The sequence below is a fragment of the Papio anubis genome, chromosome 10 (assembly GCF_008728515.1).
Source record: "Papio anubis isolate 15944 chromosome 10, Panubis1.0, whole genome shotgun sequence".
NCBI classification, from domain to species: domain Eukaryota; kingdom Metazoa; phylum Chordata; class Mammalia; order Primates; family Cercopithecidae; genus Papio; species Papio anubis.
This window is the reverse complement of record NC_044985.1, coordinates 20,120,734-20,143,919: the sequence shown is the minus strand read 5'-3', so window position 1 is coordinate 20,143,919 and position 23,186 is coordinate 20,120,734. Positions and strand designations below refer to the sequence as shown.

The following is a 23,186-nucleotide window of genomic DNA, read 5'->3' as shown; positions in this document are numbered from 1 at the left end:
AAAAGGTTTTTTTTCAAAGGCTTGCAAATGTTTATGTTTTCCACCTCCATAAACTTTATTTTTTTTGAGATGAAGTCTTTCTCTGTTGCCCAGGCTGGAGTGTAGTGGTGCAATCTTGGCTCACTGTAAACTCTGCCTCCTAGGTTGAAGCAATTCTCCTCCCTCAGCCTCCTGAGTAGCTGGGACTACGGGCATGTGCCACCATGCCCAGCTAATTTTTGTATTTAAACACCTGTTACATAGTAGAGATGGGGTTTCACCACGTTGGTCAGGCTGGTCTCGAACTTCTGACCTCAAGTGATCCGCCCACCTTGGCTTCCCAAAGTGCTGGGATTACAGGCGTGAGCCACCGTGCCCAGCAGCCTCCATAAACTTTGAAAGCATGAGCAGTCAGAAATAAGCTAACACTGCCAACAGGCTTTCCTGTCAGCCACAGCATTACCACTTTATTATGTTAGCTATTGCTTCTGGCTAGCATTTGTAAATGTACGTACTGTAGGCTGGATGCATTGAATTATGAAAAGGTTAAATTATGAAAAAGAAACTTTCCACATAAGGATGGGCATTTGATATAGAAAGAGTAACACAATTTACCTCAGGTAGAAATAAGTAAAAATCAGGCAGGATGGCAGTGAGATGCAATGGATTAGAAAAAGTGAGAGCTTTGGAGCTTAAGGTACCTACATGTGATATCAGTCATCTATCTAAGTGATATTGGACAAGTGACTATTCTGAGGCTCCTTAGCTTCTTACCAGAAAAAATGGAAACACCACCTCCATTAGAAAGGAGGTATTATTTCCATTATGAGATAGCACAATTAAAGGATCTAGTATAGTGGGCATTCAATAGACAGTGTATCTTTCAATTCTGTTTTCTATATCATCTAAATGAAATCACATGAACACAATTCTGTATTGCCACTCTCCAGTTTCTACAGTTTCTAAGATAGAAACAACACAGGCATAAAAGGTTCTTAATTTACAAATGTACCACAATATTAGAGTTTGATTACAGTGATTTTGTTAAATAAAGCCAATATATATTCAATGGCTTGAAGGATCTTTATTTAAAAAAAAAAAAAAGAAAGCCAGGCTGGGCGCGGTGGCTCACACCTATAATCCCAGCACTTCAGAAGGTTGAGGTGGGCAGATTGCCTGAGCTCAGGAGTTCGAGACCATCCTGAACAACACGGTGAAACCCCGTCTCTGCTAAAATACAAAAATTAGCCAGGAGTGGTGGCGCGTGCCTGTAATCCCAGTTACTCAGGAGGCTGAGGTACAAGAATTGCTTGAACCAGGAGGCAGAGGTTGCAGTGAGTCGAGATTGGGCCACTGCACTCTAGCCTAGGCGACAGAGTGAGACTCTGTCTCAAAAAAAAAAAGCCAATATAACCACTATAACCATTGATGATGATGATGTTAGTAATAGTAATGATAGGAGGGTTAACATTATTGGGTATTTACTGCCATGTTTTAAGTTCTAAGTGCTTTATGTGTATTATCTCATTAAGGCTTCTGAACAATCTAAGAAGGTATTTTTTTAGTAGAGATGGCGTTTCACCATGTTGGCCAGGCTGGTCTCAAACTCCTGACGTCAGGTGATCCGCCCACCTCGGCCTCCCACAGTGCTGGGATTACAGGCGTGAACCACTGCACCCAGCCTGAAGGTACTTTTATCATCTATTTTGTAGATGGCTAAATAGATGGCATGAGTTTGAATCCTGACTTTCCCACTTACTAGCTATAAGACCTTAGATTAGTAAGTAGAAAAGTCAGAATTCAAACCTTGTGGCTCCAGAAACTCAGTTCTAGAATCACCTCACTGTTCTCTATACCTGGCTCTATGATTTAAAAGGTAATGATTGGCCGGGTGCAGTGGCTCATGCCTGTAATCCCAGCACTTTGGGAGGCTGAGGAGGGTAGATCACTTGAGGTCAGGAGTTCCAGACCAGCCTGGCCAACATGGTAAAACACCATCTCTACTAAAAATACAAAAATTAGCCAGGTGTGCTGGCACACGCCTGTAATCCCAGCTACTTGGGAGGCTGAAGCAAGAGAATCACTTGAGCCTGGGAGGAGGCAGAGGTTGTAGTGGCCAAGATCGCGCCACTGCACTCCAGCTTGCGTGACAGAACAAGACTCTATCTCAAAAACAAAGAGAAGGAGGGAGGGAGGAAGCGGGAGAGAGAAGGAGAGACAGCGAGTGAGATAGAGTGAGCAAGCGATCACTATTAGAGAAATGTACAGGCATAGAATGCACTGGAGGGAAAGTCAGAGTTCAAATCCATATCCTCTGGCTCAGGAGGTGTAGGACAGATGACTTTTCTGGCTTATTTTTTAGATGACAGTTTATCACTACCCAGCTTGATTACCAAATGTAGTAGGAGTCATACTTTAAAGCAGATGACTATTATTGATAGCTGGCCAGAGCAATACTTCCTACAATCATTGAGCCAATGTGAGAATTACATTAAATACAATGAGAAAATAATGTTAAAATGTAAAAATGTATGCTGTAGAAATTATGACCACTACCTTAGCTCTGGAATGGTTTCAATACCCAGTCAATTTAAAAAAGAACTACACTAATTAGGCTGTGATTTGTTTAAAAATGACATTTCTCTTACTAGATGTAAGCCCCCAAAGATTAAGGGCAGATCTTATATGCTCAACTCTGTATTGGATTAGATACTATAACCAGAGTCTTTCAGGAGGGAAGGCTTCTGGCTTGGTGCCAATCCTGTTTAATGCTTAACTATGGGGAAACAGCCAAAGGGCAGGCTCATGTGCCTAGGCTCAAGGATGGAGGATAAGGGGTCAGAAGCATGGGGGATGTGAGAGAAAATGAAGATGGAAAACCCAGTTTTCATGATGTATCTTTTCTTTCTTTTGTAGATGTGTTCTATGGTCAAGGGTCCTCAAAACTGGACATACACTTGGGGCTCAACAACATTTGACAATCTCACATTTCACACTTTAATTTCAACTTTCTGAAATTATATGGAATATGCTTGCACCTTTGCTTATACTCTTCTTCATTCTCAGAATGTCATCTTAACCAATTTATGCCCATCATTTTCTTTGAAGAGCTAAAGGTTTCTAACTTCCCAGAAGGCTTCAAATCAAGTCCTTAACCTGTTCATTGCTGTATTTCATGCTGATCCTCAGTTACTAATCTGTACACTATCACCAATCTGTTTACATGTGTTTAGATAAAATACATAAAATACGTGTATTTTATCTTCCCAACTAGGCTATTCCCCATCTTCCCAACTAGGCTATTCTCTCCTTGTTGAGACAAATGAAAGTGGTCTTTGGAGTTCTCTCTCTCTTTTTGTGACTGAGTCTCTCTCTGTCACCCAGACCGGAATGCAGTGGTGCAGTCGGAATGCAGTGGCGCAATCTCAGCTCACTGCAACCTTTGCCTCCCGGGTTCAAGTGATTCTCCTGCCTCAGCCTTCTGAGTAGCTGACATTACAAGCGCCTGCCACCACGGCCGGCTAATTTTTGTATTTTTCATAGAAATGGGGTTTCACTATGTTGGCCAGGATGGTCTCACCCTCCTGACCTCAAATGATCCAGCTACCTTGGCCTCCCAAAGTGCTAGGATTAACAGACATGAGCCAGCGCACCTGGTCCTGGCCTGGAGTTCTTAAAATCAGACTCAGCTATGAAAAACAATGAGGCTAATAAAATAAACCCTCTTGTAAGTCACTCCATAAAGATAAAGGAAGGTAAAACAAATTTTTGAAAAATGTGTCATATTATATTGAAGACACGTGCTTATTTATGAAATAATAGGTATTTCTGCTTTAGAACTATAAATTAAAATCTGTAACATTTTGTTTTTATTTCTGAGATGGAGTCTCCCTGTTGCCCAGGCTGGAGTGCAGTGGTAGCTCACTGCAACCTCCACTTCCTGGGTTTAAGCAATTCTCCTGCCTCAGCCTTCCGAGTAGCTGGAATTATAGGCCCTGCCACCTTGCCCAGCTATTTTTTGTATTTTCAGTAGAAACAGGGTTTCACCATGTTGGCCAAGCTGACCTCGAACTCTTGACCTCAAGTAATCTGCCTGCCTATACCTCTCAAAATGCTGGGATTACAGGTGTGAGTCACTGTGCCCGGCCTAAAATCTGTAACATTTTAAAATATGAGACATATCATTGCTTTTTGGGATGGAGAGGAAGGAAAAAAATCAGTCACAGCACAGGAAACTGCACATATTTTCCTATTCTATAACTACAGATTCAAGGTATATGCTGTATCTCTATTTCAAATACCGACCGCCAACCTCTATTTTCCCTCCTATTTCTCTCTCCCAGCAATGAGGACTTTCTAAAGAGCTGAGGAATAGAATAAGACATTTGCTCATCTACCTGTATTGCTGGAAACATAAGACAATGCCAGACAATATTTACTTGCCAATACCCATGTGTTGCAGATCCTAAACATTAATAAATGAATACTGCAATAAAATGAGGATAAAACAAAGCTGCTATGACTAATAAAACTCTTAAGACTATAAAGTTGTATATTACAGAAGTGTTTTTCCTGTATTAAAAGGAGAGCATAGAAGATGTATTGTAGTTGTGCACTTAATTTATTCAAAATCATCTCTACCCAAAGTACATAAAAGAGACACTGTACCTGATATGTTGGCACTGAAGTATAGGGGATGACTACTCCTTGAATCTGATTTCCAATGCTGTTGGGTTGGCCACTGACTAGGCTCTGACTCTGGGGTTGCTGAACTCCAACTATTCCTTGGTAGTTTTGCTGCTGGTTGGGTATAACTTGAAAACCTGTAATGGCACAAGGAGTTAAACCCTGCTCTGAATTCATTTCATCTAATAAGATTAAAAAAAAAATTTAAGCAAGTACTTTTATGCTCTAAAACGCTAAAATTTTGATTACATGGTAAATCCCTAAAACCATCTATTATGAAACAACATTTTAGCCCAAGTTACCTACATTCCCTCACTAAAATATATTGAAATAAAATCTGCCTACAAAGATTTCTTCTACAATTGCAAAGATTATAGAGTCACACACTTAGATAACATAGAACAATTACTATTCAGGGCATATTGCAATCTATTATGACAACCAGTTTCTCAGGACCAGGAGCTGCTACATAACATGAGCCCAGAGTAAATGGAAAATATGTAGGGCCCCTTGTTAAAAACAAAAACAAAAACAAACAAACAAACAACAAAAAAAACTATTAAGAATTTCAAGTTGGTAATAACAGAATATTAACACAAGCATGGGGCTCTATGCATCTGCAGAGGTTCCATTCCCATGAAACTGTTCCTGCTGGGGATTTAAAAAAAAGGCAGGGGAGAGAACCACTTTTGAATGTGTCAAAGACACAGACAAATGGAGTTATACAGTAATTTTTTATATTATTTCTTCACTGTTTGATTAAGGTCACTTGACAGATCATTAAACAAACCAACTAATCTGCTCAAGGTCACAAAGCAAACACCTAAACTGACTGTTGGTAATTTAAGTGGTAAGTTAAGTGCACAAATTTACTTTTATCAAGTAAACTTTTTTACTTAACAAGAATCTACAATGATAAGCTCTAAGTAGTGAATATGAATTGTATTTTGTCTCCTGATCCTAAAAGGATTCTTTTAGGTATACTAATTAGCTAAAGACTCATGTAATTTACTAGATGCTAACCCCCAAAGTTTTTATTTTTTATTTTTTAAAGAACTAGATAAAAATAATCATCTAGCTTCAGAGTACTGAAAAGTTTTTACAAAGATGACCTGAACTAGAACACCACCTATACAGACTTCAACAGCTAAAGTGCAATGAAATTGTTTCCCTGATAACACCATAAATACATTGTTATCAGTTTTCATTTACATCCTCACTAATTTCTAAAGTAACAGAAATGGCAATTTCAAGTATTGATTATAGACAGCAGCATCACTGTAGTTGTCTGGTAGCCTTAATAATTCTGCTCAAGGACCCAACAATTGAATAAAATCTAGCATCCATCTTCTCTAAAAATTTAACTACAAAGTATATCCTGTAACAAAGCAACACATTAAAATTAAGAAACTAAAAATCTTGGCCAGGTGTGGTGGTTCATACCTATAATCCCAGCACTTTGGGAGATGGATGGATTGGGGGGATGGAGGTGGGTAAGCTCAGGAGTTCAAGACCAGCCTGGGCAACATGGCCAAATCTTGTCTTCACAAAAAAATACAAGATAGCGCCACTGCACTCCAGCCTAAGAGACAGCATAAGACCCTGTCTCAAAAAACAAACAAACAAAACCAACCAACCAAACAAAAAACCCCCAAAACACAGAAAAAAAAAAAACAAAACCAAAGTAAAAATTCAGTTATAGTGAATCCCTTAACAGTGAAGGGTTTTTGTAAAATGATGTTATTTCTATGGCAACAGTACTTTATGGCCATGTTTCCAATGACTTCCTTCTCACCAATTTAACTTTGTACAAAAAAAATGTGTATTTTAGTTCTTATCTGTAATAAAGTGATTGATAATATGCTGTTTGCTAAACCTTTATTCCTTGTGAATTTCCTATACTACTTAAACTTATAGGCAGGTAAAGGCAGAGAACAGAATAAACTTCTTCCTTTTTAATCTAACAATTAACATTTCACACTATTTTCAGTTCATCAAATGACAAGTATTTCAAATTTACACCCCAAATTCCAAACACCATTAAAACATACAATGACAAATTTCCACCCTTAGAAAAATAACACAGGAATGAAAATGAAATGTGAACATGAGACCTTTTTTTGTGTTGGAAATGCTACCTCAACATATACACACATCTATAGAAGCATCAGAATTTGGGTTCTGTATAGACTGGGACAATAACTTCTTAGAACAGACTTGGCAGAATTATAGTCTACTGAAATGAAAACAAACTGTATATATCTGGCAGAATTCACTGTAATATAATCTGACTTAAAATAATTTGACTTAAAACAGTCATATCCCCCTAAGAAACTAAAAATGTTATGCATATTACTTCTGTAGTCTATTCAAGAAATATTCAAGGTTGTAGGTTGCCTTGAAAGAAAGCTTTAAAAAACAAGGCCAATTTATGTGCAAATGTGCTTCTGATTTTTTTTTTTTTTTTTTTTTTTCCTGAGATGGAGTCTCACTCTGTTGCCCAGGCTGGAGTGCAGTGGCACGATCTGGGCTCACTGCAGCCTCCACCTCCCGGGTTCAAGTGATTCTCCTGCCTCAGCCTCCCAAGTAGCTGCGATTACAAGCACATGCCATCATGCCCGGCTAATTTTTCTATTTTTACTGGAGATGGGGTTTCACCACATTGGCCAGACTGGTCTCCAACTCCTGACCACAGGTGATCCGCCTGCCTTGGCGTCCCCAAGTGTTGGGATTACAGGCTTTAGCCACAGTACCAGGTCTGATTCTTTTTACTTATCTAAATTTAACAATTTTTTGAGACTCGTCTTGGAGGTCTCCTGCTTAAAATTCTCTATTAAGATAAAAGGTCTGAGACAAAAAATGCTTTCAATAAATACCTATAGAAGCCATGTCGTAGTGATTTAATGTGGGGTCAGTTGGACTCTAAGTCATGGAATTTGTTTTTTTGCTTTGTTTTATTAGAGACAGTCTCACTCTGTTGTCAAGGCTGGAGTGCAGTGGCATGTTCACAGCTCACTGTACACTCGAGCTCCTGGGCTCAAAGGATCCTCCCCACCTAGGCCTCCTGAGGAGCTAGGACTATGGGTGTGCACCACTATGCCTGGCTACATCACGAAAGCTCCATCAGCACATTTCCAATGGTATCTTATTCTCTTTTTTTTCCAGATGCAGTCTCTATCGCTCAGGCTGGAGTGCAGTGGTGCAATCTTGGCTCACTGCAACCACCATCTACTGGGTTCAGGCAATTCTCTTGCCTCAGCCTCCCCAGCAGCTGGGACTACAGGCACGCACTGCCATGCCCGGCTAATTTTTGTATTTTTAGTAGGGGTTTCACCATGTTGGCCAGGCTGGTCCTGAACTCCTGACTTCAGGTGATCCACCCACCTCAGCCTCCCAAAGTGCTGGGATTACAGGTGTGAGCCACCATGACTGGCCTGGTATCTTATTCTTTAATGCAGCCTAATCTCCTTTAATATCCATGCCTACTAATTGCCACACACACACACACAAACACACACACACACTCTTTACAAACACCACGCACATTCTGAAAATTTGACATGAAATATAAAACAGTTGATCTCAGCATCTGGTCATTTGTTACAAAGGGTAGTAAAAAGGACACCATCTGGGTTAGATAAAGATAGATATGACATGGTCCCTATCTTTGAAATTAGGCATTTTTAGTCACCATACCATATGAGGATAGCAGTATAAATAGAGTCTTATGAAAACAAGAGGAAGAAATTAGTCCTGACTGATATTTATAGAGGTAGTGACATTTGGGCTTGGACTTAAAGGAAAAGCTCATTCCAGCAAAAGTAAAAGGTTTGTAAAAAGTAAGACAGTTAATATGTTTGAGGAATGGGGAATAGTCGAGAATGAATGAATATGGTATGTGAAATGATAAGTGGAAGATGAAGGTACAACAGAATACTGGTGAAGAAGCAAAGGTTTTACACATAGAAGAGTGATGAGAACTACCAGGAAGTTCTAGAGTTTAAAGATTGTGAAAGTAGAAAAAACACTAACATCTCAGTACTTCATTCAGAAGTAGCATAAATAAGCCAGGGTTGAGTTTTTGAACACAGTGGAGCTATTAAAAATAATAATGCCAAGCACTTAAAAAAATACCTTCACTAAGAATCTTATTAATCCCTTCACGATTTTGTCCATTCTCTTTTGCCACATTTCATAAAACTCTGCAGGTAACATAAACGTTTTCTGATTAGTTGTTCTCTCATGGTTTGTGTAGGCTTTTTTTTTTTTTTTTGAGAGAGAGTCTTACTCTGTCCGCCAGGTTGGAGCGCAGTGGCGCCATCTTGGCTCAGCGCAACCTCCGCCTCCCGGGTTTAAGTGATTTTCATACCTCAGCCTGCCGAGTAGCTGGAATTACAGGCGCGTGCCACCATGCCTAGCTAATTTTTGTATTTTTAGTACGGACAGGGTTTCGCCATGTTGGCCAGGCTGGTCTCGAACTCGTGACTTCAGGTTATCTGCCCGCCTCGGCCTCCCAAAGTGTTGGGATTATAGGCATGAGCCATGGCGCCCGGCCTGAATTTAAATTTTAAGGTAACACTGGGCCAGCGCGGTGGTTCACACCTATAATCCCAGCACTTTGGGAGGCTGAGGTCGGTAGATCACCTGACATCAGGAGTTAAACCAGCCTGACCAACATAGTGAAACCCCATGTCTACTACAAATACAAAATTAGCCAGGCGTGGTGGCGCATGCCTGTAATCCCAGCTACTTGGGAGGCTGAGGCAGGAGAATCACTCGAACCTAGAAGGCAGAGGTTGCAGTGAGCTGAGATCGCGCCATTGAACTCCAGACTGGGTGACAAGAGCAAAACTCCATCTTAAAAAAATAAAAATTAAAATTAAAAAAATTTTAAGGTAACATTGGTTTAAAAGATTAAACACATTTAATCACCTTTTCATTAAAATGACACTCTCACGAATACAAATCACATCAGACTGGAATTTGTGGATCACTCATTAAGTCTCTCCTAGAAAACTGTACAGCAGCTAAATCACAGATTCCATATGATTAGCCTCAAGGTGCTTAGGAAGAACTCAAATAAAGAATACAAACTGTTTAACTTTATATCTAGTATATAAAGCTTGTAATGAAGGTATTATTTGAATATTTTTATTTTTAATTAATTTACTTACTATTATTTTTTGAGACAGTCTTACTCTATCACCCAGGACAGAGTACAGTGGTGCGATCTCACCTCACTGCAACCTCCACCTCCTCGGTCAAGCGATTCTCCTGTCTCAGCCTCCTGAATAGCTGGAATTACAGGTGTGTGCCACCTCACTTAGTTAATATTTGTATTTTTAGTAGAGACAGGGTTTTGCCATGTTGCCCAGGCTGGTCTTGAACTCCTGAGCTCAAAGTGATCCGCCCTCGTTGGCCTCCCCAAGTGCTGGGATTATAGTGGTGTGCAATGGCACCTGGCCTGAATATTTTTAAAAACGTAGACTTAATATATTTTATAAAAACCTTATAGAGCATAACAAAGATTTTTATAGAAAATTTGGAAAAAAATACAAAAATAGAAAAAGTCTGTATGGGAAAATAATCACTTACAGATACTCCCCATTTACATTTTTATATGTAGCTAGCCTAATTTTCTATGCAGAAGGCAACATATATATTAATTTTCATTATTTATAGAAATGGGGTTATATGACACATATCAGTTCAAAATCTTTTTTCATATAATGCTTCCACATCTGATCAAAAGAAACTTTACAATGTATGGGAAGAAAGTATTTAAGTAATTTTCTTCAAAACATATTTAGACCTCAAGTTTAACATCAAACAACTCAACTGATCTTTACTGTACTTTCAGGATGAAGGCATGGGTTGAGAAGCTAAAAGGACAAAAAACAAACATTTTAGAACAAACTATGTCAGCTTCCTGTGTCTGCTTTGCAATTTGGCCCCCAAATTCCTGTCTTTTCATTTAAAGTATAATTTAAAATTATACTTTCATTTTAAATTTAAATTTTCACTTAAAATATAATTATCTTTAAAATTATATTTTCATTTTAAATTTAAATTTTCATTTAATATATAATTATCTTTGCTACAATGATACCACAGCTAATCTTTTGTTTTTTTTTTTTTGGAAACTAAGTCTTGCTTTGTTGCCCAGGCTGGAGTGCAGTGGTGCCATCTTGGCTTATGGCAACCTCAACCCCCTGGGTTCAAGTGCTTCTCTTGCCCAAGGAGCTGGGATTACAGGTGCGTGCCAGCACACCCAGCTAATATTTGTATATTTAATAGAGATGGGGTTTCACCGTGTTGGCCAGGCTGATCTTGAACTCCTGACACCAGGTGATTGGACTGCCTTGGCCTTCTGAAGTGCTGGGATTACAGGGGTAAGCCACTGCGCCCAGCCACACAAGCTAATCTTTTTTTTTTTTTTTTTAAGAAGGAGGCTCACTTCGTCGCCCAGGCTGGAGTGCAGTGGCGCGATCTCGGCTCACTGCAAGCTCCGCCTCCCGGGTTCACGCCATTCTCCTGCCTTAGCCTCCCAGTAGCTGGGACTACACGCGCCCGCCACCACGCCCAGCTAATTTTTTGTATTTTTAGTAGAGACGGGGTTTCACCCTGTTAGCCAGGATGGTCTCGATCTCCTGACCTCGTGATCCGCCCGCCTCGGCCTCCCAAAGTGCTGGGATTACAGGCGTGAGCCACTGCGCCTGGCCCACACAAGCTAATCTTAATACCAAAGCCTCAAATGACATTTATTAAGTTTCAGGCACTATTATGAGTACTTAGGATATCATAAGATAGTGTTCACAATCTTATGAAATAGACACAATTATTATCCCTATTTTTCAGATGAGGAAACAAAAGGCACAGAGGGGTTCATACCTTGTTTATGGTCAACAGCTATCAAGTGTGTAGCTGGGAGTTGCACACAGCTGTCTGATTCTAAAATTTACTTTTTTGAGGAACACATGTTGAAGAAGAAAAAAGTATTATAGTAATGTTGTTCAAATAAGCAGAACCTGGCCTTGTTTCATTTTCTGATAATTTTGGTTAATGAAGATTTTACTGTAGCTTAACATACCTAAGTCTCAAGATAAACTTAATTACAGGAAAACAGATAATTGCTGGAAATAATGTCAATCAACAAGGAAACTTTTTGTTCATTTGAACTAAAGATTTATTGGTGAGTATAAGCATTGTTATTCAAAATAGGAATCAGAGTGAAAATTTTTGAGTAGTTAGTCCAGATGGCAGCCATATGAACTTGGGGGCTTTAAAAAAGAGCATGTGTAAATGAGTATATGACTAGCCCATAATGTTCTCTCTGTGGGAGGAACAGTCCTTCCCTTGGTTTGCCCACTACTCCCAAGATGCGTGGTTTACTATTTATGTATTTCAAAGTTACACTTCCTTGCCTTGCTATAATTAGATTATATGCATAAATTGTATTAAACAATTAGGAAGGGCCACTGCACTCCAGTCTAGGCAAAACAGTGAGACTCTGTCTCTAAAATATTAAAACATAACAAAAGACAATTGGGAAGGAGAAGAACTGGCTCAAATGGTGACACTATTTCAGGTTCCACATCCCACAGTTCTGTCTCTCAGCCTGAGTATTTCCATGTGAATTGCCAATGTTCCCTTTGGACTTTAGTTTTGCTGTTTTGCCTCGAAGGCTGCTTTTGCTCAAAATGTCTGTTGCCACATTCCAGATGAGTCTACAGAAGATTTGTCTAGCAGAGTTTTCATAGATACTGGCTGTCTTCTCCACAAAGTCAGGCTGCTTTGCCAAGAAGTCAGACTTTACTCAGCAGGGCAATGCCAGCTTTAACCTGGACACATTTTGTGCAAGGAGAGCTGCTACGTTTTATGGGTGAAGTCTTGAAGTTCTGTGAAGCAATGGCTTTTTTCCATCCACTGAGTAGCATTTCATTTTTACATAAAAAGCAGGAAAACCCACCAGGTTTAAACTACACTGGGTAGAAAGCCATCAGGGTCTGAGGAACCGTTCTAAACTATCACAACTAAAATTGTCATTTAACATCTGATGCTCAGTATGATCGGTACCCCAGGAGGGAAATTCTACTGGCATTAGGACAGGTATCTGAACGGTTTTTCCAGAAGTCATGATGAAATGTTTTATCACTCATTCTAATAATTACAACAAACATACAACATAGTAACTGGCTAAAAAGTATATAATTTTGAATTATATTCTCTAAAGAGCAGAACATTAAAGATTACTAAAAGATTATTGGTCTTTTTCTAATGCAGTGCTCAGCAGAAAAGTACTCAACAGGCATAACAGACTAGCATTTGTTCTAATTAAAAAGAAAATAAAACTGGGATCTATATTGGTTAAAATTACTATAATCACAAGCAAAACTAGAAATATTCAGCTGGAAAGCACTAAAAACAAAAAACCCCACATCATTCACCTAATCCAATCAAAGATAAGAATCTTACTTTTGCCTATGTAAGACAAAACCATTAATAAAATAATTGTTAACATTAAAATAAAGGATCATTTAATTACAGGTATGCCTCACATTATGTACATTTGCTTAATAAAATTTACATCTTGAACTGTTCAAGTTGCTCATGAATTCCTCTGAACTTTTGTTTAAACAAAGAAATTTCAGACTGCTGGGCATGAACCGTTACAGAGTGACACCTAGAGAAGTGGCATTGTAGTTTAGGTTCCTTGTCTAATTATTCAGACAAAAGCAAGAGTGGTACAGAATTCTGATAGTGTCAAAAGTATAGTTTGAAGACTGCCAAGTATGAGAAAGAAAAATCCAATGATCTGGAAAAGAGGGAGAAGGTTGAGGATTAGGAAGGAGAAGTAGATTACTAGAGAATGAAAAGTATCAACAGGTTTCAAAAATGCTACAAGAAGAGTATTTCCAGTATCCCGACACCAAGCTGGCTACCACATAAATTATTCTTTCTCCATTAAAAAGTACATTTTAGTATATTAGAATTAAGAAAAATTCTTCCTGTGATACATCTGAATTTAACCTGGAAAGTAGAGGAAAACAGTATATCTTTTATAGGAATTTATGTCAATATTGTGGGAAAGCCTCTATTTTGTAAAGTAAGAAATGCCAATAGTAAGTGATACCAAACAACAAAATAAATATCCAGATCGCAACATATATACATATATTTTTTAAACACTACCATTCTGCTGTGTTAAAGGACTGCACTGTTGCAATATTATGCCATTTCTTCCAGCACTTTCAGAGGAAAGCACAATCAATTCCGCAAGCTGAGAGAACTAGGACAATATAAATTGATGGTGCAGGCACTTCCCTGGAGGGCTCCGAAGAATATTCTATTTTTAACTCTCTTTCACTTTTACTGAGAAGAGAGCAGGAAGGAAATGTAGTGCTCAGCAGAAAAGTATTGAACAGGCATTAACAGGCTAATTTTATTTTATACAGGTGATCTGAACTACCATTTGTTCTAAAGGAAAGCACTCTTAATAACACAGAAATAATCAGAAAAATTACAAAAAGAATTAAAGAACTGCTTAGAATACCCATGAACCTAAGGTTATTTCACTTAATAGTACCTATTAATTTTTTTTTTCAGACTGTGCTTGTACAGCAGAAGCACTGTGAAGGTAATTTGTTTTGTTTTGTTTTTTAAAAGATGAGCCATTTTACTAAAGCCAAATTTATTTGTAACTAGGCATCTACAAGACCAAATTGTTAAAACCTCAAGCTTATAATCTTGGGCTTCTGTTTGTGGCACTATTTCGGTAGGCGGGCAATTTCAACTAAAGCTAGCCCCATGGGTGTATTTGGAAGGAGATGCAGTTGCTATCACACTTGATTACCCCTTCTTATCTATCAACCCCTCTTCTCTCACTCCTGTGCCTGAAATAAACATATACATATACAAAAACCAATTCTAACAAAAACAGCCACACAGAGTTTACAGCTCACAGCTATTTAAAGAACTATTCCATGGAAGAGTCTATACAACTCAAGGAAATCTGTGGGTACTTACCAGATACATTTGGCTCCAGATTTCAGTGGCGGCAGGTTAATGGAGAAGGGAAAAGGGAAATAGGTGGATTTGTAGGTATTATACAATGTCTGAATCTATGCTGAATCACACAATACATACTAAGAAATGCTCACAGATTCAATGAAAAAACAAGAATAGCCAGAGCCACTACCTAGTAATTTACAAATACAAAATTCCTAGTACTTGGATTGAAAGCTGTCAATAAAGAAATTGACTTTGCGCCTAGAGTCCCTATTTGACATAGCTGACTCTCCTATCAATAAGCCCCCTCATCTGCTTACCCAGTAGTGCTGATTTTCCTGCTTGCCTTTTACACACTCGTTACTCTTAAATTTGTGCCTTGAAATTCTGTCAATAATCTGCACACACTGAAGACTGTTTATCCTAACAAGTTTCTTCCATAGTGTCGTTCATCAGGATCCTACTATAGTCTGCTGGTAACAAAGCTTAATCAACTTGGAACCATATGATTCTGGGTTATCTGGAAAGCTAAGACTAAGGATATAATGCAATGATAATCTTTGAAGTTATCAAATGGTTGCAAAACTAAAAGTATAGTTTCACAGAATCATTTTGCTTCCCAAAGATATGCAACAACATCATTGTTTGGGAAAAAAAATTAAATTATATCGTTGGTAAGAGCTGAGCCCAAGTAGCTTCAAATGCATTTAGGTGTATTAGGTCCATCTGATGTCATGCTTTCATATATAACAATATCCCTAAAAAGTTGTGTAGCAATAGGGAGAGATATACTTGACTTCTGCTAATGAGTTTGGTATGCTTAAAACATTAAGCTTTTTAGATAAGCTCAAAACCAAACTGAATTTGCCATCCAAATCTTACTTTGGAAAAGAAATAAGCAATAGCTCTCACAAATTTTTAATAGGTAAATTACATTAGGCCAAAGCTGTCACTTAAATTCAAATCCCTATTTCTGAGTATGATGTATGATTTAAAGGTATTACAATTAATGAAAAATATAAACAAATGTTAACACCTTCATACAGCATTAAAAAAAAGCAAAAAAGCAGTGGAAACCTGAGTAAAAAGAAGCCAGGAAGCAGCTGAAAAAGAGACCGGTTCACTGTGAGAAATGTAAACCTCTCAGACAGTGCTACGGCCCCGAATCCAACAGCTCAGGAACAAGGCCAATTATTGCAAAATGTTAAATGTATATGGTGAAGCTACAAACTTTTCAAGAGTCGTAAGAATAACAACAGCTACACAGAAAACAGCTAGGGCTTTGTAAATCTAAAATCTTCACTATAATTACTACCTGCAGAAAAAGTTTCCTTATAGTATACCAAACTCCTTATATGCAGTGTACTTTACAGTATTCAAAGCATACATTTTATGATAAAGGTTTAAAGTAATAAATCTTTATTAGTGCAACTGGTAATCTGATCTTTTGAAATAGTTGCTTTTATTGATTCCAGTTATTGACAGTTGGTTGCCAAGCTGTTACAAACCAATTCTCTATTATTCTACCTTTCTGAACTAGAAATGACTCATATGAGACACAAAGAATCATGGCGTTTTAGAGTACACAGAGGCTTCAACAGACAATACAGTAAAACTTCCATACTTTGCAAATGAGTCCAACTGTAACTCAGTGGCTTTAAGTGATATGCCTAACACCAGTTAAAAATGACTAAGGGCCATCAGGATTCTGACTTTTATTTTGTTGTTCTTTCCATTATACAGTGCATTGTCCAGAAAGTCTTATGTGTGTAGCCAGGGTTTCTTCTGTTTCTGTTGATAGGGGTTTATGCAAACTTGTTTTGAATGAACAGTCCAGTAGTTTCACATTCGTAACAAAAGACTAGTACATTCATTTCCCCAGCAGTAATGTTAGTCCTGATTTCAGCTGGGGTCCACTGGCACACATGGGTAAAAGACCTAGAGCATTTTATCCTTGAGATATTTCCCCAACCTCCTCCCTACCCGCCAAAGGAAAAATAATAAAAGATTCCGTATTTCTACTGCCCATACCCTATCTGGTCTAAAAATACTTTGCTCAGTTGGGTTTGTTAATTGAGGGCAAAATTTCTTTGAGTTCAAATATAAACATTTAAACATTACTTGTGCCATAGTGAAAAAAAAAAAAAGAAAAAACCACGCCAAATCTACTAGTGTTTTCATTATTTGGTTGAATAGTTTCACCCTTTTATGTAATTTAAAAAAAAACATGCCTCTTGACACTTTGTGGGGTAAGCAAGTGTTTGACAAGACATAAAAATGTAAGATATGAAAAATTATTTCTCATTTTTAACCAGATTGGGATAGTAGAATGTAGAGAGGTAAGAAAATAAAAGCCAAAAGGAATCCCAGAAGTATGTTTCCATATAAAAATGTAAATTATGAGACAGTAATTGCTATATATCTGTAAAAAAAAACCTCAAAAACAATAAACTGTCTTGTTAATTTCCCAGTACATTTTACTTTTCTACACTAGGGCACATACAAACATTAACACATACTTTTCTGTTAATTTTTTTTTTTATTTTGAGACTGAGTCTCACTCTGTTGCCCAGGCTGGAGTGCAGTGGCGCCATCTCAGCTCACTGGAACCTCCGCCTCCCAGGTTCAAATGATTCTCCTGCCTCAGCCTCCCAAGTAGCTGGGATTACAGGTGTGTGCCACCATGCCTGGCTAATTTTTTTTTTTTGCATTTTTAAAGTAGACACAGGGTTGCATAATGTTGGCCAGGCTGGTCTCAAACTCCTGACCTCAGATGATCCACCCGCCTCGGCCTCCCAGAGTGGTGGGATTACAGGTGTTAGCCACCACGCCTGGCCTTCTGCAAGTTTTGACATAAAAATTAACGATGAGCTAACTATAAAAAAGTCTTTAGATTACAACTTTTAAAAAAGAGTTAAAATCCCCACTAATTCTATGAAAAGATTCAATACAATTACCAACACAATAGTTGGCACTGGCACTGCTGAACTTTTCTTTAAAGGAAAATTATCTATGATACTTATTAGCATAACAAAATTCCTTTCTCTTTTAGATAAGAATGTTTTGAGGATTTATTCCTTTTATTCTTCAAACTGAATGAGTCAACTAACTTAAGCTGCAAGTTAAGAGGATACTATATAAAATAGCTGAAAGGACAAGTCTAGTTTTTGCTATATTATGACTGACTCAAAAGAGTCAAATACAATGTCAAACATTTTTCAAAGACACGATTCTCTTTTTTGCGCTTGTAGCACTATTCAGATGCAATCTGATTGTTTCTTCCTTCTCATCATAACTAGCATCAGAGAAAACCCCACAATTAAATGTCACCAATAATAAACACATGCTATCTGTCACATAGATGTTTTTACCCCGATCAGGCATATTTAGTTGTATTCCATTAAGTGTCTTTTTTTTTTTTTTTTTTTTTTTTTTGCAGAGAGGCAATTGTACTTGCACACTAGTCCCAATTTGTGATTGAAAGTGATTTTACAGGCAGTTTGACCATGGAGAGGGATAAAAATTTTGCCACGTTGAAGAACAAAATTAGTAAGCTAACACAAATACAGAACAAAGGATTTTTGCCTGCCTAGGATGTACTAATGAATTAAGTTAATTAGTCACACACAAGGATATTTAAATGAGTAGCATAAAGGTACATTTCTTTATTATGGCATCAGGTACAGTCTGTGTTATAATTTTGGAAGACAAAAATCAGAAAAAAAAATGAAAATTATATTACTTGAGGTCCAGAAAAATTCAGAAAATTGTTTCTGAATAAAACACCAATGTATATAAAGCTAATGAGCAGTACCAGCTAATGAGCAGTATCACAACCAATGTTCCCACGAATAGAGAATAATTTTTGATACCTTTTGAAATTATATCATATACTAGTTACATTATTTGATGTGGACTGTACTATTAAATTTTAGGTAGCTTGGAACTACAGTTCTAACTTGGCTAAAATGACGAATGTTTGTATTCAACATTCTTTGGAAGAACATTTGTCACAGGTACATACAAGGCTAGTAACATATTAAAAAGGGGAGAACCTGTAAACTAACCACGAGACAACTCCTAAGGGTACCAGATTAAGGACCTGGAAGTTATCCTGCATGGTTACACTAAGCATGAACTATATCTAGCAAAGAAAGTTAGTGAGTCACACTGATCACTGAAGACTGCAACAGTAAAGAGAAGTATGACTACTATTTATCAGATGGGCCAGTGCAGAGATGCTTCTCCTAAACTGGTGGTAACCCTGAAGAGTTTCACACAATATCAAGAGTAGTAAACAGCCTCAGTGGAGGTGGAGGTTATGGGTTCCTCAGTGAGTCACACTCACATAGTCTGGGAGCCTCCAATAGTGAAAAGCAGTTAAGAAAGCTCTAAAGAAACCAATGATAAAATTCTACTTCAACTCCTAGAGTTATAAAAGGCTGAATAAATACCTTATTAAACATCTGGGAAGTACACATCTAGGTGAGAAGCATATAGAGAAATGAGTTCATTAAAAAATCAGTAAGATAGTTTTATACACTGAGATCAAAATTGTTTTCACTGAATGCTTGAAGAAAATCTGCAGAGTGCTAAAACAAAAACAATGCTGAGTTTTAACAAATTTCATTTAAGTGGCCTTAGATTGTATTTTGTTTAAAAATACTTTTCACTATCAATCAACAAACTGAAAAGCAAAACACAGAAAATATGCTAAGTACATCATTTCTTTCAAAGGCATACTTACTAAAAGATCAAAATATCATCCCTAGACTAGGGTTCTCAATCCAAGTTAGGTGGTTTTGATCTTTGCTTCTGGTTAGCTATTGATAAGTCATCTTGCCTTGCCTTGCCTCTCTTGCTGTTACCATAGGTGATTTATCAGGCTGCAAAGACAGCTTCAATTTCAATGGCAGTGAGAGATGGCAGCCACTTAAAAAACTGCTTAAGATATTCCCAGATACTCCCAACCCTTTAGCATGTAGACCTGACACTGTAGTACTTTCCAGAGGATGCTGAGATTTGCTCACTCTTTTAATCTCACTGGTTTGCAAACTCATATGTATGAACATATTCGAGATCCTGAGAGACTGAGTAGGTACTACTTAAGAGCAATACTGAAATAGAAGATGGGAAAAAGCATGGCTCAGAAGTTATGACATAAGAAACACAACTCACCTGTCTGCTGCGCAGGTTGTGGCAGTGGTTGGTTTAGATGTGAATTGTAATGAACAGAAGGGACTGGGCGATACTGAGGTTGGCTGGAGTGATAGTGGCCTGGAGTGCAGTAACAGGCTGGCATCTAGGATCATAAATATTGTGGGAAAAAAAATCAATTTTACTTGCATTACATGTTTTCCTGTGAGGAAGATCAGAGTTTAATGAATAATAATTCTTTTTAGCACTAATCATCCGAAAACTGCTTTTTCTTAAATTTAACTGCAATTTTTTAAAAAATTCAAACATACAGTATGCATAAAAAGGTAACTAATGTGTCACCAATCATATTTAGATTTTAATTTTTTTGCCATATTTCCTTCAGATCTCTTACAAAACCAAACATTACTTAATTAGCTAAAGACTCACCCTATTTCCTTTACTCTTAACTTCCGTAGAAGCCATTATTCTGTAGTTGGTGATTTTACTATATATATCTGTTTACTATGTATCTATTATCCTTACATGTATTAGTATTTTATTTATTTTTAGTTTTTTTTTTTTTTGGAGGTGGAGTCTTGTTCTGTTGCCCAGGCTGGAGTGTAGTGCTGCGATCACGGCTCACCACAACCTCCGCCTCCCAGGTTCAAACAATTCTCCTGCCTCTGTCTCCCGAGTAGCTGGGATTATAGGTGTGGCACCACCATGCCTGGCTAATTTTTCTATTTTCAGTAGAGATGGGGTTTCACCATGTTGGCCAGGCTGGTCTCAAACTCCTGACCTCAAGTGATCTGCCCACCTCAGCTTCCCAAAGTGCTGGGATTACAGGCATAAGCCACTGCACCCGGCCGAGCACTTTAAAAATCCAAATGTCCAAAATCTGAAATACTCCAAAATCTTTAACTTTCTGAGTACCAACATGATGCCAAAAGCATCATATCATGTCAGTACACAAAAAGAAACTCCACACGTGACCTCATGTGACAGGTTACAGTCAAAACTTTACGTCATGCATGAAGTTACTTAAAATATTGCTTATATTACCTTAAGGCTGTGTGTATAAGATGTATATGAAACAAATGAACTTGGTTTTAGATTTTGGGCCCTATCCCAAGATATCTCATTGCATATATGCAAATATTCCAAAATCCAAAGAAAAAAAAAAAAACGGAAACTTCTGGTCCCAGGCTTTTCAAATAAGGGAAACTCAACTACATATAACTTCATGAAACTTATTTTGCAATTCATATTGTTTTTGAGACATCTTTCTTTATTGAAACATATACAGCTAGCTCATTCAATTTAACTGCTGAAGAACATTCATTGTATAAACTATTTTATCCATTCCCACATTAATGCACAGTTATACTGGTTCCATTCTTTAATTTTTCTCATACAGTCATGTATCACAAAGTGACATTTTGGTTAATGACAGATTGCATATATGATGGCGGCCCCCTAAGATTATAAAGAAGCTGAAAAATTCCTATCACCCAGTGATGTCATAGCATAATACATCACTCACATGTCTGTAGTCCTACTGTGCTAGCAGTTGTTTAAAAGTATAGCAGACAGTATGTAAGACTTGGTAATGATAATAAATGGCTATTATTGGTTTATGTATTTACTATATTTTTAACTATTATTTTAGAATGTAGTCCTTCTGGGCCGGGTTTGGCGGCTCACGCCTGTAATCCCAGCCCTTTGGGAGGCTGAGGCGGGAGGATCGCTTGAGCCCAGGAGTTCGAAATCTGGCTGGGCCACACAGTGAGACCCTATCACTACTGAAAATTAAAAAAATAGCTAGGTGTGGTGGCGCACACGCCTGTAGTCCTGGATACTCGGAGGCTGAGGTCGGGGATTACTTGAGCCCAGGAGGTCACAGCTGCAAGTGAGCAGTGGTTGCACCACTGCACTCCAGCCTGAGTGACAGTGGCAAGAGCCTGTCTTAAAAAGAATGTCCTGCTACTTATTAAAAACTACGAAACAGATTCAGGGCCGGGGGGCAGGGGCTCACACCTGTAATCCTAGCACTTTGGGTGGATCACTTGAGCTCAGGAGTTCGAGACCAGCCTGGGCAACATGGTGAAACCCTGTCTCTACAAAAAATACAAAAATTAGCCAGGTGTGATGCGCGTGTCTGTAGTCCCAGCTACTTGGGGGGCTGAGGTGGGAGAACTGCTTGAATTTGGGAGGTTGAGGCTTCAGTGAGCCAAGATCGTGCCATTGCATTCCAGCCTGGGTGACAAAGTGAGATCCTGTCTCAAAAAACAAAAAACAAAAAACCAAAACAAAACCCAAACCAAACACACACACACACACACACACACACACACACACACAGACTCAGGTAGGTCTTTCAGGAGGTATTTCAGAAGAAGGCATTGTTATCATAGGAGATGACAGCTCCACATGTGTTACCACCTCTGAAGACCTTCTAGAGGGACAAGATGTGGAGGTGGAAGACAATGATGCTGATGATCCTGAACTGAGTAGGCCTAGGCTAATATGCACGTCTGTATCTTAGTTTTTAATTAAAAAAAATTAAAGAGAAAGAAAATTTAAAAATTCATAAAAGAAAAGCTTTAGAATAAGGATATAAAGAAAATATTTCTGTATAACTGTACAATGTATTTGTGTTTTAAGCTAAGTTTTATTACATAAGAATAAAAAAGTGAAAAGAATTAAAACATTTATAAAGTTACTGTAAGCTAAGGTTAGTTTATTATTGAAGAAAGAAAAATGTATTAGATAAATTAAGTGTAGCCTAAGTGAAGAGTGTTTATGAAGTCTACAGTAGTAAAATGTCCCAGGCCATCACATTCACTCACCACTCACTAACTCACCTAGAACAACTTACAGTCCTGCAAGCTGCATACATGGTTAATTGCACTATATCAGTGTACCATTTAAAAAAATCTTTTGGCTGGGTGCAGTTGCTCACGCTTATTAATCCCAGCACTTTTGGAGGCCGAGGCAGGCAGATCACGAGGTTACGAGTTTATCAGCCTGGCCAACAAAGTCAAACCCCGTCTCTCCTAAACATACAAAAAGTCAGCCGGGCCTTGTGGCACGCGCCTTGTAGTCTCAGCTACTCAGGGGCTGAGGCAGTAGAATCACTTGAACCAGGCAGGCGGAGGTTGTGGTGAGCTAAGTTCTTACCACTGAACTCCAGCCTGGCGGCAGAGCAAGACTCCATCTCAAAAAAAAAAAAAAAAAAAAAAAACAAAACCAAAAAACTTTTATATCATATTTTTACCGTACCTTTTCGGTTTACATATGTTTAGATACACAAATACTTATCATTGTTATATAACTGCCTACAGTATTTAGTACAGTAACATGTATAGGTTTGT

At 38.1% G+C, this 23,186-nt stretch overlaps 1 protein-coding gene and 1 long non-coding RNA gene across 28 annotated transcripts in view; both read right to left on the bottom strand.

Annotated features, from left to right (window-relative positions):
* R3HDM1 (R3H domain containing 1) overlaps positions 1–23,186 on the bottom strand; it is a 198,121-nt gene that overhangs the window by 45,708 nt on the left and 129,227 nt on the right. For all 27 annotated transcript variants that reach the window (XM_031651725.1, XM_031651740.1, XM_031651722.1 and 24 more), the window contains 2 exons: positions 19,852–19,975; positions 4,648–4,802 (listed from right to left, as the gene is read on the bottom strand). In XM_031651725.1, coding sequence (XP_031507585.1) covers positions 4,648–4,802; positions 19,852–19,975 — 279 coding nt within the window. The remainder of the gene's footprint in view (positions 1–4,647; positions 4,803–19,851; positions 19,976–23,186) is intronic.
* On the bottom strand, positions 11,837–17,284 carry LOC103877267. The gene is made up of 2 exons (XR_636895.4): positions 14,692–17,284; positions 11,837–13,480 (listed from the first exon to the last, which is right to left on the bottom strand). It is a non-coding gene; the product is annotated as an uncharacterized LOC103877267 (long non-coding RNA).